This window comes from Penicillium bovifimosum, assembly GCF_028826915.1.
Source record: "Penicillium bovifimosum strain IBT 22155 chromosome Unknown utg000002l_segment0_segment0, whole genome shotgun sequence".
Taxonomy (NCBI): domain Eukaryota; kingdom Fungi; phylum Ascomycota; class Eurotiomycetes; order Eurotiales; family Aspergillaceae; genus Penicillium; species Penicillium bovifimosum.
Window position 1 is genome coordinate 2,562,971 of NW_026622711.1, and position 17,640 is coordinate 2,580,610.

General features: G+C 51.4%; 7 protein-coding genes across 7 annotated transcripts; 6 read left to right on the forward strand and 1 right to left on the reverse strand.

The window, feature by feature from the left end:
* Window positions 1-43: 43 nt before the first annotated feature.
* N7515_002159 (aldehyde dehydrogenase) lies at window positions 44-1,719 on the forward strand (the record flags this gene model as incomplete). Its single annotated transcript, XM_056662903.1, has 3 exons — window positions 44-108; window positions 165-206; window positions 261-1,719. 3 exons carry the CDS (start codon window positions 44-46, stop codon window positions 1,717-1,719), a joined length of 1,566 nt encoding a protein of 521 aa, XP_056525016.1.
* Window positions 1,720-4,072: 2,353 nt separating this feature from the next.
* N7515_002160 (uncharacterized protein) lies at window positions 4,073-4,733 on the forward strand (the record flags this gene model as incomplete). The annotated part of the gene is made up of 2 exons (XM_056662904.1): window positions 4,073-4,090; window positions 4,143-4,733. The coding sequence occupies 2 exons, from the start codon at window positions 4,073-4,075 to the stop codon at window positions 4,731-4,733; spliced, it is 609 nt and encodes a 202-aa protein (XP_056525017.1).
* A 625-nt stretch (window positions 4,734-5,358) lies between these two features.
* N7515_002161 (putative aminotransferase) lies at window positions 5,359-6,967 on the forward strand (the record flags this gene model as incomplete). The annotated part of the gene is made up of 6 exons (XM_056662905.1): window positions 5,359-5,440; window positions 5,534-5,567; window positions 5,622-5,751; window positions 5,830-6,150; window positions 6,213-6,290; window positions 6,353-6,967. The coding sequence occupies 6 exons, from the start codon at window positions 5,359-5,361 to the stop codon at window positions 6,965-6,967; spliced, it is 1,260 nt and encodes a 419-aa protein (XP_056525018.1).
* A 1,839-nt stretch (window positions 6,968-8,806) lies between these two features.
* Window positions 8,807-10,966, forward strand: N7515_002162 (putative G1/S-specific cyclin Pcl5; the record flags this gene model as incomplete). The annotated part of the gene is made up of 2 exons (XM_056662906.1): window positions 8,807-9,254; window positions 9,336-10,966. The coding sequence occupies 2 exons, from the start codon at window positions 8,807-8,809 to the stop codon at window positions 10,964-10,966; spliced, it is 2,079 nt and encodes a 692-aa protein (XP_056525019.1).
* A 1,172-nt stretch (window positions 10,967-12,138) lies between these two features.
* N7515_002163 (uncharacterized protein) lies at window positions 12,139-12,987 on the forward strand (the record flags this gene model as incomplete). The annotated part of the gene is made up of 1 exon (XM_056662907.1): window positions 12,139-12,987. The coding sequence occupies one exon, from the start codon at window positions 12,139-12,141 to the stop codon at window positions 12,985-12,987; it is 849 nt and encodes a 282-aa protein (XP_056525020.1).
* Window positions 12,988-13,497: 510 nt separating this feature from the next.
* N7515_002164 (nucleobase cation symporter-1 family protein) lies at window positions 13,498-15,229 on the forward strand (the record flags this gene model as incomplete). Its single annotated transcript, XM_056662908.1, has 2 exons — window positions 13,498-13,639; window positions 13,704-15,229. 2 exons carry the CDS (start codon window positions 13,498-13,500, stop codon window positions 15,227-15,229), a joined length of 1,668 nt encoding a protein of 555 aa, XP_056525021.1.
* A 477-nt stretch (window positions 15,230-15,706) lies between these two features.
* On the reverse strand, window positions 15,707-16,057 carry N7515_002165 (Major facilitator superfamily domain general substrate transporter; the record flags this gene model as incomplete). Its single annotated transcript, XM_056662909.1, has 1 exon — window positions 15,707-16,057. The coding sequence occupies one exon, from the start codon at window positions 16,055-16,057 to the stop codon at window positions 15,707-15,709; it is 351 nt and encodes a 116-aa protein (XP_056525022.1).
* Between the last annotated feature and the right edge of the window lie 1,583 nt (window positions 16,058-17,640).

A 17,640-nucleotide genomic window follows, 5' to 3' on the forward strand; every position in this document is an offset into this window, starting at 1 on the left:
TCTTTTTGGTATCTCAATCCTCTTACTATTTGACTCGAAAAGAATGGATTCTAAAGTTCATTATCGTTTGTGGCTGGCTGGCAAAGAACAAGATGGGAATGCAGATCTGTGAGTGTACAGTATGGACATGTCAACACTCGTACCAACACTAATCTAGTGATCAGCATCCCAATTGAAGATCCAGCAACTGGATCCATATTCGCGCAGTAGGGGCCCCTTGAGAGAATCATTCAGTCCATTCCATTCTAAATTAGTCCCAGATGTCACGCAGCCTCAGCCGAAGATGTAGAGACGGCCATATCCGCAGCCAACACGGCATACAAGTCCGGCGTGTGGTCGCGTGCAAGTCGGCATCATCGAGCAGACGTCCTTGACAAATGCGCCGTACACCTTGCCGAAGCCCTCCCACAGTTCATCGCAACAGAATCGAGGCAGACAGGCCGCGTGATTCGCGAGATGAACGCCCAGATCCCCTCCTTGACAAGATGGTTCAAATACTATGCTGCATTACTGAGAATAGAGGAGCGTTCTGTCCTTCCAACGATGGGAAAGTTGCACAACTTCGTCGATCGAGTACCTCTCGGAGTGGTGGTACAAATCACTCCGTTCAATCACCCACTTTTGATCGCCGTGAAGAAACTCGCCCCTGCGCTTGCTGCCGGAAACAGTGTCATCATCAAGCCCAGCGAGCTGACCCCGTTGACAACCCTGATGTTGGGTGATATTCTTCGTCGGGCGGGTATCCCCGATGGTGTTCTAAGCGTCCTACCTGGTTACGGAGCCATCACCGGTAAAGCACTCGTCGAGCATCCGCTAGTGAGAAAGGTAGACGTGACAGGAGGTACCGAGGCTGGCAGAGCAATTGGAAAGATTGTCGGTGGGAATTTGGCGAAATATACGGCGGAACTCGGAGGAAAGGCACCGCTGATCGTGTTCGAGAAGGTCAATATCGATATGGCAGTCAACGGAATTGTCTTTGGTAGTTTCATCGCCAGTGGACAGACTTGCGTGGCTAGTACCAGGATTATAGTGCAGAACTCCATAAAGGACGAGCTATTGCCCAAGCTGCAGGCCAAGATCGAGAGCATTACGCGACGAATCGGCGCTCCAAGCAACCCGGAATCAACCATGGGTCCACTGATCTCCGAAAAGCAGTTGCAAAATGTCGAACGTCTGGTAAACAGCGCAATAGAAGGAGGAAATGCTGTCGCTCTTGTCGGTGCAAAGCGGATGAGTTATCAGAGCCCACTCGATGGATTCAACCTCGGTGGGGGATACTTCTACGAACCAACTTTACTTGTATCTCCAGATAAAGAAAGCAACAGTATTGTCAAGACATCTATCTGGCGTGAAGAGGCATTCGGCCCTGTCATTGTCGTTGCCGGTTTCGACACCGAGGAAGAAGCAATTGCGCTGGCAAATGACACCGAGTTCGGACTTGGAGCTGGTGTATGGACGCTGGACCTGCCACAGGCTTTCCGGGTGTGCGAACGAATCGAGGCTGGAATCACTTGGGTGAATACTCATCATCGCAATGATCCTAGCAGCCCCTGGGGAGGGGCAAAGTCTGCCAGTGGAGTTGGGAGCGAGAACGGAATCGAGGCCTACCATGCTTACACAACATCAAAAAGCACGATCATTAACTTTGCTACTCCTGATGAGTCTCTGGCAGCCGATGACTGGTTTGGAGATGGCTCCGGAAACGTTAGATACGGTTGAGTGGGCTGATGTCTTAACCGGCTTGTCTGGGCTTTGTTGCTCGAGTTTTTGAAGAATCTGCATGGTTATCAGGACAAATTCATAGATGTGATCAGCAGAATTCTCAAGAGCCTTGTAGATCAGTCATTTGTTTTGGAGACGCTGAGCTTGACCCCAGTTACCTCAGCCATGGACTGGCTAAAGAGATCCAAATGCGTGTTCCATACATAAAAGGTTGAATTCTTGGGGTTCATAGTAACCCGGGATGGAGTGACAATGGACAAGAAAGTCCAAACAGTCCTCGATAAGCCCGGACTAGAGTGCATCAAAGATGGCCAAGCATTCTTGGGATACACTGGGTTCTATCGAAGGTTCATCGAGGCATACTCGAGGATTTGCGCACCACTCTCGGGGCTCACGAAGCATCCATCTGCAAGCAAGAAGGGAGCAAACAAGAAGACTGAGGGCTTGTCTTTACGGCGGAAGCAATGAAAGCCTTTGACACCCTCAAACAGGGCTTCACAAAAGCACCCCTCTTGACGCACTATGTCGATGTATCGATTTCTGGTCTGAATTCTGCTTCCTACTGGCAGTAAGACGAACATTGCTAGGGCCCAGGGGGAGCCATCTGGCTCAGTCATCTTGGTGCATCCCACGTAATTCCTGAGATAATACTCTATCGTCTGATTCTGTCTTTCTATCTGCCCGTCTGTTTGATGGTGGTATGCGGCAGACAATGTGCGTCTTACTGCCAGTAGGAAGCAGAATTCAGACCAGAAATCGATACATCGACATAGTGCGTCAAGAGGGGTGCTTTTGTGAAGCCCTGTTTGAGGGTGTCAAAGGCTTTCATTGCTTCCGCCGTAAAGACAAGCCCTCAGTCTTCTTGTTTGCTCCCTTCTTGCTTGCAGATGGATGCTTCGTGAGCCCCGAGAGTGGTGCGCAAATCCTCGAGTATGCCTCGATGAACCTTCGATAGAACCCAGTGTATCCCAAGAATGCTTGGCCATCTTTGATGCACTCTAGTCCGGGCTTATCGAGGACTGTTTGGACTTTCTTGTCCATTGTCACTCCATCCCGGGTTACTATGAACCCCAAGAATTCAACCTTTTATGTATGGAACACGCATTTGGATCTCTTGGCATATAGTTTGTATTGCCTGGGCCTCTCTAGGACTATGCGTACGTGCTTGAGGTGCTCTCTGAGGTTCGACAACTTGACATTTGGATTTTCGGCCGTCTACTACCTCCATTGCGACTCTGTGATATGGCACTAGGGTCTAGGTTGGCATCTGACTCTAGCCTCTGGCACTTGGCTCTGGGCGCCTTTTCCGAGACTATCTCGCGGATTCAGGGTCACCTCCCCGGCTGCCATACGATCGGATCTTGTGTCCGTTTACCGCCCTGACCGTCCTTTGGGGGTTGTCTAAGTCTTCCAGGTTTTGTTCTACCCATATTTGACTTATGAATGGTTTTTCAGCTCCACAGTCTATGAGGATGCCTACTGGGATCTCTTCTTTCCCTAATTCTACCTTGGCTTCGCATGGAGCGCCTCGCTGAGGCTGGTATTTGCACCTCCTTGGGGGTCATCAGGGGCAACCTCTATGCTTGGCATGGGTCTTCTGGCCCCTGTTCGATTCCTCCAAGGGGTGTGTTTTGTTCCACAGGTGCTTGCGGGTCGCCGTCTGCGAGACTCAAAAGAGGTGAGGTCAGGTTCCTCCCTCGATGGCTCTGGTTCAGCGTGCGCCCTAGACCCCTAGTCTGCACTCTGCACCATTGTTCCTTCCAGTTCGGCCCGATCCCATCATCCCACTCGAGAGTTCAGAATGTGAAGGCCTGGTGGTCCTTCGTGGTGTATGAGGATCTCGAGGAGATACTGAAGCGGATACATATAGAATGGGTAAGGATACAATGTGTAGTATTGTTCCTAAAGTAGATTGAACTCTGGTCTCTTGAGTGAGGCTCCGAGTTTCTATTTATGCGCGTGTGCGTTAACTAAGCATCTTGAGCGAGCCCTGAGGTAGTGCGACGATCTCTCGTTACCTCGTGGGTCCTTCGGATCCATATGTCTGCCCCCGGTATGGATGCCGGTACTGCCCCCTAACTCCGCCTTGGGCGTCGTGTTGTGACAAGAGCGGTCCAAAAATCCGGCAGAATTTTGGATCATGTGATAAGGTCTGAGGGCCCTGAGATAAACAAAGTGAGGTCGACTTCTTGAACTTCAATAAACTGCAATCAATTGGAGTGAAGAAGAGATAGCAGAAACCGCAATTGCAGAGCCATGAGATTATAGCTGTTCGTATAATACAACTCTACCCATCTTTCGCCCCTCGAACCACATATCACTTTCACATTCCCCGCGGGACCCCCCAACCATGACGAACTCAACACTAGTGAGTACAATATTCTCCTCAAAAACGCCGAACTAGACTAACAACCTCACAGCGCACACAGCAAGTCCCCCAGCATGTCACCACACTGCTATCACACCTCACCTCGCGCCCGGGCGTGCAATCAACCATGATCCTCTCCCACAAGGACGGCTCCATCATTCAAAGTACAGGACTTCTAGCCCAACCCGAAGAAAACACCACTCTTCGCACGGCACATACACCCCCCACAACCGACTCGACCCCCCTCCCCTCCGCCCAACCTACCGATTCATCCCCTACCTCGCCCGCCGCGCCACAGCCATACCAACCCTCCCAAGCCGAGACACTCGCCGCGCACATCTTCGCCTTTGTCTCGAGCGCAGAGGCACTAGGTGTTTCGCTGTCGCGACCCACTTCCGCCGTGCGGAAACCCGGTGACGGCCACTGGGATGGCGATTACGACTACGGGAATGAGGGCACGGCGCGCGAGGAAGACCGCGACGATGGTGTCGACCGCGATGAGGACGGAGAGGTGAAGCTGCTTCGTATGCGGACTAAGAAACATGAAATTGTCGTCGTACCGGATCGGAAGTATCTGCTGTGCGTAGTGCATGATGCCGTCCCTGGTGGAGGGGCTGGTGCGGCGAGCTCGCGCTCCCGGTAGGGAGATACTTGGTTCAATTCCGTTTGAGGATATGGCCGCTGTCAATTGGTTCTCTCGGGGTTGTTCTTCTTTTCTTGTAATGTCTTTACGGAGCTTGTTTTGTTGGCTTTGGATTCTATGCATATACCCGATGGCAGCAAAATCTTCGCATCTGATTCTTCTTTTTCCTTGTTATGGGGGTTTATAAGATTACATATGAACAATACCGGAAGCTAACAGTGTACTTTGTATATCTAAGCACTTGCAACGCCTTGCTTTCTTTCAGGTCCACAGTATTGCCTCGTGGGTGAAGGTATCTCGTAGGCAATGTGGTTGCGGGCCTTCCATCGTCGAGTGCCCACAGCCTACTTACTCAGCTTCCATACAGATGCAGCCTTGGAAGTGCCTTGGAAGTGCCTAGAAAGCGCATCAGCAACTAGTACTTTGGGGCACCATGGCATTTCAGAAGCAGAACGGTGCGTAATGCGCACTGCGTATTCGCCAGTAGGTAGGAGCTCCACTGCCTACGGTCTACCCCTCTCAGCGGCATAAGCCGCCAGTGGATAAAATCTTCGTAGATTGCGATTTAGATACCAAAGAATACCTCTACTGCTACATAGCTATCAACACCAGCAATTCATACAATATGGTTCCTGCTCTCGATGTATCGGCCGCTCGCTCTCGCTTCCCTGCCCTGCAACAGGAGCAAGTGTATATGGACAACGCTGGTGAGTAACTGATGAAATTAGCTTGCCCACTTCCAGTTTCGAGATCTCTGATCGGTGATGGCTTCGTGTTTCATGCTAATGGCTATACTACAGGTGGCAGTCAGGTTCTCGATACTGTGGCCGACTCGTTAGTCTGCCTAATCTCAGTATAAATCAATGCATCGTACTAACACGGCCATAGCATCCGTTCATACCTGCTGAAGACGAATGTCCAGCTCGGAGCAACCTATAAGACCTCCAAAACCTCGACAAATGCGTACGATAATGCATACAATGTGGCTGCTGGCTTCATCAATGCGGCGCCCGAGGAGGTATGGCACAATGATACATGATGCCAAGAAGTAAGATAAAGATACCAGAGTGTATGCTGACACACGAATCGGGTTCAGATTAGCATCGGTGTCTCAACCACTCAGCTACTGCACAATCTCTCCATCGCGCTTAAAGTTCAACCGGGCGACGAACTGGTTCTGTCCAAGCTCAACCACGAGTCCAATACCGCTCCGTGGGTCCAATTAGCAGACAGGTTGGGCTTGACCGTAAAGTGGTGGGCTGCTGCCGATCCAAAGAACCCGATCTGTGATCCAGCCGAGTTGAAGACCCTACTCTCGGAGAAGACCCGACTCGTGACATGCCCTCATGTCTCCAATATCACTGGCAGTATCAGTTCCATCCGAGAGATTGCGGACGCCGTCCATGTCTATCCCCGTGTATGTGGCCCCTACCTTATGAAAAAAAAAGGAAAAATACAACCTGCTCACACGACTTATAGGCGCTGCTGTGTGTAGACGGTGTAGCTCTGGCACCCCATCGTCAGGTCGACGTGAAGGCGTTAGACGTTGACTTCTACGTAATCCGCAACCCTAACCTCTACGTCACTGAATCGTCGCTAACCTCTCCATTACCATTTAGGCATTTTCATGGTACAAGGTGTACGGACCACATCTGGCGCAACTTTATGCCTCATCACGCGTGCACGAGCAGATCCAGTCACTGGGCCATTTCTTCAACCCGACAAACACACTAGACAAGAAGCTCAACCTGGCATCGGCTAATTATGAGCTAACACAGAGCATTCCCCAGGTTGTGGAGTACTTTGGGCCCAACCCAAGCGTGACCTGGGCCCAGATGGCCGAGCATGAGCAGCAGCTGCAACGAATTCTACTTGAGTTCCTGGCCTCGGACGGTCGTGTCACCGTGATCGGTGAGCCGTCGGCCAGCAATGAGCTCCGCGTGCCGGTTATTAGCTTTGTTGTACGAGGACTGGGCAGCCAGCGTCTTGTAGAGGAGGTTGAGCGCCGATCGGCTTATGGCTTCCGCAGTGGCCATATGTACAGCCATCGGCTACTGGCCGAGGTGTGTGGATTGGAGGATGTGGAGGATGGGGTTGTGCGGGTCAGCTTCCTGCATTATAACACCGGTGAGTGGGGAGATCTTTTCGGTTGTATTGGTCCGATGCTAATAAAGACAGTGGCCGAGGTGCAGGGGCTGGTAGAGGTCTTGCGAGAGGTGCTTGCATCTTCGTAGATAGCTTGGGGTGTACCTACCTACGCAGTATGTACATTTGCATTTGTCATTTGGATGATATTAATAGTACACGCTGTGGAGATAAGTTATGAAGACTTTTCCTTTCTTCGATTCTGTGTTTCAGTACTCCCACTGTACTGCAGACAGAAGCGATGTCTCGTGTCTCTGCAACGATACTACTTGAAGTTTCTCGAAACCCATGATTACTCCACCTTTGAAGCCTGAGTCTTTGTTTTCAGCCTAAACCTCCCGGTGAGGTCATCTGAGAACCCCGAGGTAGCCCTAGCCCATTTGGAAGAGGCTGCAGGCAGTTCCCCAACCCCAGCACTGCCGATCAGTATGCTGCCCAATCAGCATAGATATAATCATGGAATATGTAATGGAAACGAGGGTGGGGCGTAGCCTGACATACGCGCGGTGATTGGTCACCACACCAAAGACAGCGTGGCAAGCGGCTTTTATGACTCAAGTGGGACTTTCAACCGAGTCTTCAGATTGACTGAATTTAGCTTCTACTCCGTATGAGATACTGATGGTGATTAGTGACTTTATGTACTCCGTAGATGGTTATTTGAGAGGAAATCATGGCATTTAGACCTGAGTGGCTACACAGTGAAAACTATTGTGCCACTACATATGGTGGGCATTCTTGGGGGGTTCTGTCTACACAGTAAGAAGTTGTAGACTTGTAGTGCATGATAGAAAACAATATTGCTATTAATATGACAAGAGATGGGATATAAAATGTTAGATATCAGATAGACAGACAATACCATAAGGCAATGAAATATGTCGCTAGTATATAGAAGATCAGACGATAGAAAGTGATCGAGCGTGAGTCACCGTCGTACCACCCCCATTCGTCTCCTATCTCGGATCTGCTTCGCCGTATCCGGGCCCTTTTCCCCCTCTCACCATCTCTCACGATCAAAGAGAGAAAGGCCAACTTATCTCTTGATAGAGGAATATCGAAAGCATCAGAAATAGAATATTTGACTATATTCTATTTTCTATACTTCGTGTGGTCCCTGCGCCCGGCCTCCCTAACCCGCCACCCATTTCTCGCCACAGTGTGACTTTCTTCTTCCCCTTCCTTTTTTTGCCCCTCTCTTAGTCAAGAAACAGATTTTGAGAAGAGTCATAAGTGAGTTCTTGATAAAGTGTCCCTGATATCCTCTGACTCTTCTAACTTCTCGCCTCCCATCTCAGCCTCACCCTCCCACCCCAACTTCTCTCCTCTCCGCCATATCCTCCCTCTCTGCCTAGCCACTTCGACGACTGCCTTGTACAAGCAGCCACAAGCGTGGTTCTGCCTGTCTATGGTCCGTTGAGTGCCTTGATCTAATCCTTTTCCCATCATACAACTTGTTTCAAAATGTACCCTATTGTCTCCTTCGTTCCGATCGCCCGTGCTGCTGTTACCGACCTCCGCATCGTCACCGTCTCTTACTCCATCTAAATACAGTCATCGGAAAAGAGTCACCTTACCACGTGCCCCTGCTTTGATCATTATATATCAGAAGCACTTGGTTGATCGGATCGGATACGTTTTCCTATTCTTGTCTCTATAATTTGCTTGCTTTCCCCTTTGGCCTCTTTACCTCTTTGACCCGCTAAATCCGGCGGTTCCGCTTTTTTTCATACACCTGGTTATCAACCTGGCACTTTATACTTAAGGTCTGCCGTCGCCTACGTCGCAAAAGACGGCTCCTGTCTCCTCGGCTCTCGTTCCCGGTTCCTCGCTTAACGGTATCTTGACACTACGGTTCCAAAATCGGACCATTTCGATCTATTCCGGCGCGGTTTACATCTGAACCTTGTTCACACAAACGAGTCTATATGAACTCCGCACAACCTCCGGATATGTCAGGGATGGACGTCTTGGGGATGAACCTCTCAAACCCAAGTTCTCACTTGACAGCGTCTCAATACGCTCACCCATACGCCTCCTCTATCTCCTCCTCCGCCTCCTCCTCCTCTTCATCCGTCTTCTCTCTCGATTGCGTCTCATCGCAGAGTTCGATATCTTCGACATCGACTAACCCGGTGGATGCGACCTGGGAGAATGAGGGTAATAACCAGCTGGTGGGAAGAAATCCGAACGGAGCTTGTGCCCGGGCTTATGCCAAGGGACGTGCTCCCAAGGTGGACGGTGTAGTGCCACCCGAGTTGCGAACGCATCCTCGGCGCACTAACGGTTATTCTTCTAGCGCTCCCAGTGCTCGCCCTCCGCCATGTCTGCTTCGGCAGTCGGAACGGAAGGTCAACTTCGTCGACAACCTCGTCGGTAAGTCTTGAAAAGAATTTCAAAGACATCCTCAAGATCCATCTTGAACCCCTGGCTAAATCATCCTTCCTTCACTTTAAGACACCGCATCGCAGATCGTTGAAACCATCTGGCCCCTTTCCGCCGTGGCATCCCGCAGTGATGCCGCGACCGGTTCCAAGGGTGTTCTTCCTCTCCGCACATTCATCCAGGAAACACTCCGCCGCTCGCGTACTAGCTACAGCACTCTGCAGGTGGCCTTATTTTATTTGATTAAGATCAAGCCCCATGTGCCCACGCATGACTTCACCAAGGAGCAACCTCGGGAACAGTCGGTTTTGCGGGCGATGCAGTGTGGGCGCCGGATGTTTCTGGCAGCGCTGATTCTAGCTTCAAAATATTTACAGGATCGCAACTACTCCGCTCGTGCCTGGAGCAAGATCTCTGGCCTCAACACTCTTGAGATCAACCAGAATGAGCTTATGTTCCTCAAGGCCGTCGGATGGCGCCTGCACGTTGATGAAGCGACGTTTCAGCGTTGGACTGATTTGGTCTTGAAGTTGACCCCTGGTGCCGGTGGACCCCCGGCTGCTGAAGGTCAGTGCTGGCAGACTGTTTTGCCCAGACTTACTCCTGAACTTGACTCTGTAGAGTCAGAGCCCATGACCCCCGTCTCGGCGATGGGTGGGATGGATATTGGTCTGCCAGAATCCCCGTCGCCTCGGAGCGTACCCAGCACTGGGTCAATGCGTTCTTTGTCGTGCGAACAATCTCCAGCTTCTGCTCGGAGTCTTCCGCGAACTATGGAGCCGACTCCGCGTATGGACTTCTCTACTTTGGCTATGCCTGGTCTTCCACGGCCTACGATGCTTCCGACGCCTCAGATGACTCCCCAGTCCCAGGTCGCCTCCACTCCTGCTGCGAGTATGGCGGCTTACAATCCCAGACGACCCTCCATCTGTACGGCTATGTCTCAGGCGCAGAATGCGTGCATGGCGCGATCGACTCTCGATCAGCGCCCGCCTCTGTCATTCTGCCCTCGGTCCCAGTCGTTCGATGTGTACCCGGCTGCGGCTCGTCGGTCATCTTTGGCTCGCTCAACCTCCTCGGCTTCATCGCCCGACTCGATGGTGTCGGACGTGTCTACTCTGTCGTCCCGCTCTTCGCGGTCGTCATCAGTCTCGTCCATCGCCTCGGGCACTGGTGGGTCAGCTCCGCCAAGTCTGGCCGTGAAGGCCACCTTGCGCTGCACGAGCAACTCACTCAAGGAGTCTCGGAAGACCCTGGCTATTGCCTCTCCGATTGATGAGAGTTCAACGGTCGGTGTCTACAGTTCTCCTGAATACCCCAGTTCCATGGGCTCTTCGGTCCCCGATCTGTCCAAGTTCTCGCTGGACACTAGCCTGAGCGAGGCTGCTCAGAGTCTCTGCCAACTTTCCGGTGCGACGCCCGAGCTGCGCCAGTGCCGGAAACGCGGACGTACTGGCTCGGACGATCTTTTGCTCCAAAACCATGTGCGCCACCTGATCAACCTCGGGGCTTCTGGAGCGCAATCCGTGTTGCCTGATGGACAGCTCCCACGCTCGTTCATGCCGCAGCACGAGCACTTCATTTCCGCTACGCGGACTGGCCCAGTCTCCGGACCCGCAGGCATGAAACGTGCCTGTTGTGGCAGCGAAGCACGCAAGATTGCCTTGAACCCCGGCATGCGCGTGGCGGAGTACTTGAATTGACTTGTGATTTATTAGCGGATCTTCCTATTTTCTTCGTTCCCTTTGCGCGAGGGTGCAACACAAAAAGAAAAAGTCCGTCTTTATTGTTTCTTTGCTCCCTACGGCGTCTCGACCCCGAGGTGTTATTGTACATACCCCCTTACCTTCCTCGGGCACTCGGGTCGTCGCACTGGGATTCGGGCGTTTGATTCCCACGAAATGTACGATGCGGTGATGACGGGCGTGTCTTCTACTTGTATCGTGCATATGTTTCTCCCTCTTTTCCCCTTTCTTTATCTACTTTTGTGGTTGCGAACGGAGTGTGGTCGGCATGGGATGGTTATGGTCTTTTATTTACTCTGGTCTCTGGTTCTTATGGGAGGACAGCGGGCGTCTTGCCCTCATTATACCTGTATCACCTCTCCCATCTAGGAATGGTCTAGTTATACACCGTCCTCGGGCGTTCTCGAACTTCCTGGATAGGGATAGACAATCCAAAATACAGCTTAACAGCGATATCGGCCCCTCCCTCGTATTCCTAAGCGCCAGGCCAGGCAGTTGTGCACCTGATCACCCTCGTGTGACATTCGAATCCACCTTGGTCCGTGGTTCTGCGGTGACTCATTTCAGGCATCAACCGTGGCTGGTTGCTGTGCCACATACTTAAGATGTGGCTGTGGCTCAGGGTGTGGCTGTGGAGACATGACTCGCATCAGCCCTTTCTATCTATAGAAACAAGTTTATGCGCATTCCAACTTGCTTTGATTGGGCTTTTATGGGAGCTGTATGCAAGTCTAATGCAAACGCGCTGGCATGCAGTTCGAGAGAATTTTTACCATACTCGTCCAAAGGTATCAATGCCTGGAAAGTTAGTGGCAGAGCTCGCGACTGGGTAGAAAATATCGATCGGCAAATCGCAACTCGCTTTTTCCGCGTAAAAAGGGAAGCAGCATATAATTTTTTCCTTGCTGATGAATGTGCTTGTGGATATTCCTGAGTCCTCCCTTCTCAGACTTTCATTTCATCCAAGTCAGAGATCATGTGATACGATCAGATAAGATGGCGATCAGCTGATTCTAGTCAAGCGTCCCCGCATTTCTGGTTTCGGTCTGTCTGTCTTCGTCTGTTCCCTCTCTCTTCAACCCCGCAAACATCTATATTTTGAGGCCAGTTTGTTCATCTGCTCAGCTGTTATGATGGTATCTCGCTCAGCAACCTTCATCGCCGGTGTTCTCGCCCTAGCCTTACCACTCACGGCCAACGGCTTTGTTGTCCCACCTCCAGACAATCTCCAAGCCTTCCTCGAACGACCAGGGAACGTGAACCCAAGCTCCAACCCTATTCCTACCGAAGATGAAGCAGCCTTCACCCGCCCATCGTGGTTCACGTCGGCCTTGATGGCCCGCCGCCTCCTTGCTTTATCCCCTTCCGGCGTCATCTCGACCACCTTCCCCGAGTCACTCTCTGCACACGACCCCAAAGATATAGCCGGTCTCTCTATCGGCCTTCGCGAATATATTGCCGACTGTGATAGCTCCCTGCCCTCAGATCTATCCCACGATGACAACGGCGACCCAACAATCCTTGGCCTCCGCATTGGTACTACATTCAAGAACATTGCTGCCGGGTCGAACCTCAGTCTCCAACTGGACTGGTGGGATCATCTGAATGAAGCTGGCCCAGTATACCCTGGTTTGCCTTTAAGCGCGGCTGCTCTACCTCGCGTCACTCTATTTGGATATTTGGAGCATCTCCCTTCCCCACTTCCCCACGACGCTGCCGCCGCCCTCGAGAAGTGCTTCCTAGAACCACACCCGGATGCAAAGGTCTGGCTACCAGGTGCTTCTTACTCTCCCCATGCTAGTTTCTGGGCACGGCTGGTTGTTACCCATGCGTACTGGATTGGTGGATTTGGCGATGTGCAGCAGATTGGGTGGCTTAATCTCACAGAGTGGCAGGGGATTCGTCCGCACGGCAGTGTAGAGGGCGTCGGCGATGGCCGCGGATGGCAGGATATTCGCTTGCCTGGGGAGAAGCTGTAATGGGCATATATAGCCGTACTCGCTATCTCCACGGGCATTGGTTGAAAAGCCGATGATCGTTTCAAGTTGCGTTCAATCCTGCACATGCAGCATGGATAGCAAATAAGCATATCTTCATATCTTTGCACGCTATACGAGTTTTCACGAAGTAATCTTTCCCATCTTCTTTCTCATTCGTCCCCCCTGTGCTTATCAGTTGGATTATGCAGCCCTGCTTATCATCTTATCATCATCCCTGTTGTGCATGGGGCAGGTCTGTGAGCGAGTCTGGGGAATAAGAAGACGTTCCATGGACCTGCGTTGCTTTCTCGATTGTCTTCAAGTTATATTTATCATTGAGCTGGTCTGTCCATTGCGTAGTGGTGGTACAGCATTGCATTAACCTATCCCTTGGAAACTTGGAAAGGACCCTGGGGTCCCGAACCTTAAACTTTAGCCCGTCTCTGACCTTATCTGACTCCACTTGGCGACCTTGCTCAGGTGAAACATAGAAGAGTTGCTTGTCCGACCATGCAGCTGAAGATCCCAAGGCCTCATATACGGGTTCCACAGGGCGAATCTGCTTTTGCAACAGGGAATGCACGATGGACAAACCGCGATCTAGATCCTGTGCCCAAACATGGGCGCAAATGGGGCGCTAAGAGTCTAGTAGGTACGTACTTGTGCTTACCTTGCTGGCATTCACCAGCTTGGAGACTAACAGAGAATTCTATCAGCATACTGGATCTCCGACGCCCTCCACGCATCGACCTGGCAATTCGCCAGCGGCATAATAGCCGTCGGACTTACATATCGAGAAGCGATTGGCATCGTCGCCCTGTCTTTCTTCATTATATCGCTTCCCATCGCAGCGAATGGCGCTGTAGGCGCAATATACCATGTACCATTCCCTGTTATCGCGCGCGCAAGCTGGGGCTTTTGGGGCTCCTATATCGCGATCATCTCGCGAGTCATTCTCGCCTTGTTCTGGTTCGCCATCCAGAATGTCAATGGCGGAAACGCTGTACGAGTCATGATTGCAGCAATCTGGCCAAGTTACCTGGATCTTCCAAATCATATACCCGAGTCGCAGGGTATCACGACCAACGGCATGGTCGCCTTCTTCCTCTTCTGGTTACTCCAGGTGCCATTCCTCTGCATGCATCCGAACCGATTACGATGGCTATTCACGGTCAAATCAGTATTAGTCCCAATCGCCTGGATTGCCATGCTAATATGGGCCTTTGTCTCCGTAAAAGGCGGCGGCCACGTCTTCGCCCAACAAGCCCCAACCGTCTCCGGATCCAAATACAGCTGGCTATTCCTCGCCAATATGACTTCAGTCATCGGCAATTATGCAACTTTATCTGTAAACATGTCCGACATCTCCCGCTATTCACGTGTCAATCCTCGCTGGCAGTTACTCTATATCCCCATGCTACCACTCATCTTCACCTTCTTCTCCTTCATCGGCATCGCCGCCTCATCCGCAGGCCAAGTCCACTACAATCTCGACTCCATCCCCTGGGACCCATTAGTCCTGATCAGCTACTGGCCCAATCGCGCCTGTCGCTTCTTCGCCGCAGCATCCTTCGCCCTGGCCTCTCTGGGCGTCAACATCTCCGCAAACTCCATCTCCGCCGCCAACGACTTCACGGCCCTGTTCCCACAGTACATCAACCTCCGACGCGGCCAGCTCCTCTGCGCCGTGCTATCCTGGTGTCTTGTCCCGTGGAAAATCCTCGAGTCAGCAGGTAGTTTCCTGACTTTCATGTCGGCGTACGCCATCTTCCTCGGTCCCATCGCTGCGATCATGATGTGCGACTTCTGGGTCGTTAATCGTCGGAGATATGACTGTCTAGCTCTCTACCAGCCGAATAACCCGACCTATCGCTTCGAGTTCACGGTCCCGGGTTTGGGAGAGACTGTCCATGGCACGAACTGGCGGGCCGTGGTGGCTTTCCTTGTTGGTGTTGCGCCGAATGTGCCCGGACTGGTTAATGCTGTGAACCCGAATGTCGATGTCGGTGTTGGGATTCATCCGTTTCAGTTTGGGTGGCTTTTGGCGTTTTTTGCTACTGCCACTGTATACATGGCGTTGTCGTGGCTGGTTCCTGCAGTAGAGACTCAGGTCCCTCGTGCTGTGCTTTGTGATGAGGTTTATGATGAGGAGGGAACGGTTGTGGATGGGGTGGAGGCGGATGATGAGGATAGGAAGGATGTACTTTCTAGTACGAAGGAGAAACCGGGGAAGGATGTTTAGGTTCCCTATGTCTTACTGGGAGGGATGTGGAGTTCTATGTGATTATCCAGTTGACTGAATTGAATACCTATCACTTTGCATTGCGTTTCAAGAAGTGATCATTGACAAGGAAGGTGTTGGCACTTCTAGGTTAAGTCTTCCCGTGAAGTGTGTACCTGGAGGTGTTAACTATACAAAAGGTGAACGAGGCACAGTACCGGATGTTCTGTCTCACTTTTGTCGGAGCAATAATTGAATCTCTACACCTTTGCTGTTCGATCAAGCCACTGACATGGATGAGAAGCCGTTCTTTTCTTCGCCCCTTGCTCTGGCACAGACCAGTAATCTGGTGGATTTGTCGGAGCCAGACGATGTATGAGTACTATGGGGCATTTGTCACAATCTAGATAATAGACTAGATTGGACTTGAGAGTCTTTTCTCTTAGTTTGATGTGCGAAAGGGGATTGGAATATGGAAGTGAATTCAAACGAGAATTGTTATTGGAGCAAGAATGGAGGAGTAGGTCTATGTACATTCATCCGTACACCAGGCAGTAAAAGCTCCCAACCGCGAGACTTGCTGCACGGTCTCTCTGTCTTGACGATAGCAAGTCCGGCATGCTTCGCATGGCGGCGGTAGTTCCAGTCGAGTATCCGACCACTGGTGAGTGCTAACACAATCCCACCTCCACCGATGGGGAGATACATCAAGGCGACATGGATATCATTGAAATGATAAATCTTGCTGAACGAGGTCGAAGCACCAGTCATCACAGCATAGAAACCGGCAAACAGCAGACCGGTTCTGTTGAGAATCACCCACGTTTCGATATCAAGGACAGTCTTCATAGTCGAGACCGGTGATGGGAATCTAAGAGAGGAGTTCCCTCTTACCTCAGCGTCCTTGTCCGGGTTAGGTGAAGGACAGGACGGTCGGTTTGCAGCTCTGCAACTTCTCGTCGCGACTATGGTCATCCGCGATCTTCGGGACACTGCTTCTGTATTTCTCGAGTTCATCCTGTTGCTGCTTGGGCTCATCTACCTAGAAGCAGACGCAGAAGAGGGCTTTCGGATGCACCGCGGAAAAACTCTCGCTCGCGGTTTTCAATATCTTGCAAGAAACGCTCATATAGATCCAGTTCGGTGTCGGCAGATACTTCATCTTTCTCTTCTCCGGTAAAGCCCTGATCCTGTTTTGAGTCTGCAGGACCAGAAAATGTGATGCCTGACCAAGGCTGGCCCTCCGAACGAGGCACAGACTTCCACCTGTCACTCAAGCTGCCTCGTCAGCTGCCTCTACCCGAGACTCTTTTCGTTAAGCTGAACGTGAGACGGAGAGGCCCATGGCAAGTCCTTTAAGCATTTGAAGAATGGCGTAAATTCATCGTGTTCGTCTTCATCAGGTTCGTCTTCAACTGACGCAAATGCGGTGTTGACTCTCTCCCTCGGCACGGCCATCGAGGCGACCGTGAACCAACGGTGCTCATGAGCAAGGTTCGACGCTATCGGGAAGAAGGAGTAAGTTATAAGTAACTATGGAGACCCCACGGATGGACGTAGGTTCTTGCTGGACGATTGTCTTTCACTTACTGTATAGAAGCTTGTTCCAGTCCTTGATCTCTCTCTCCCACCGAGCCCCAATTGGTGGTTTGTTGCGAGTCCCGATTGGAGGACTGTCTTGGTCGTTTTTGATGGTTGGTGGCCCAGTAGTCGCTGCCAAGGGGACTTCCCATATTGGCGGATTGGTGTTGACTTCAAGTGAGAAATCGCGGACTTGGATGTCGACTGGATTCACTCGCGCGCAATGTGTGGCTGCGCGGCATGATGGCCACGCCATCGATGCGACCGTGAATCGACAGTGCTCATCAGCAAGGTGCTGGACCTCAAAGGCACTCGACCTCCGTTGGAGAGAGTCTGAGATGCCTGTCTTCGAGGCTGCGACGTCGTCAGTCTCAAGTTTCGTCATGGAGATTGTCTGCACACTCGGGGTGATGCGAATAGATGGAAGGATATGAAAGGAGATGGCGGGATACTTACCAAGAGAGATGAGGGGTCAGTTGTTGCGGTGAAGGTTTATCAGAAATTAATCGATTCCTTATGGTAGAACAACAAGACTGGAGAGAAGAGAGAAAAGAGAAAAGAAACGAGAGGAAGAAAGAGATAAGTAGGGGAAGATACATTGAGAGGGAGGGCACGACTAATCACGCGAGCATATGACAGCCTTGGAACGCCATAAGCGCTTGCTATCTTGGACATGAACAGATCATTTATGGCGAGCGCATTGGAGGGTCATGTCACATTGACATTGTCATTGTGCTTTCGTAAGGTTGCGTTACAACACTACACAATCCCATAATTCCCGATTGTGTAGTGTCCTGCGTTGACTGGTGGGTCTACTAATCGATTGAGACCAACTACAGCAGCCATGGAAT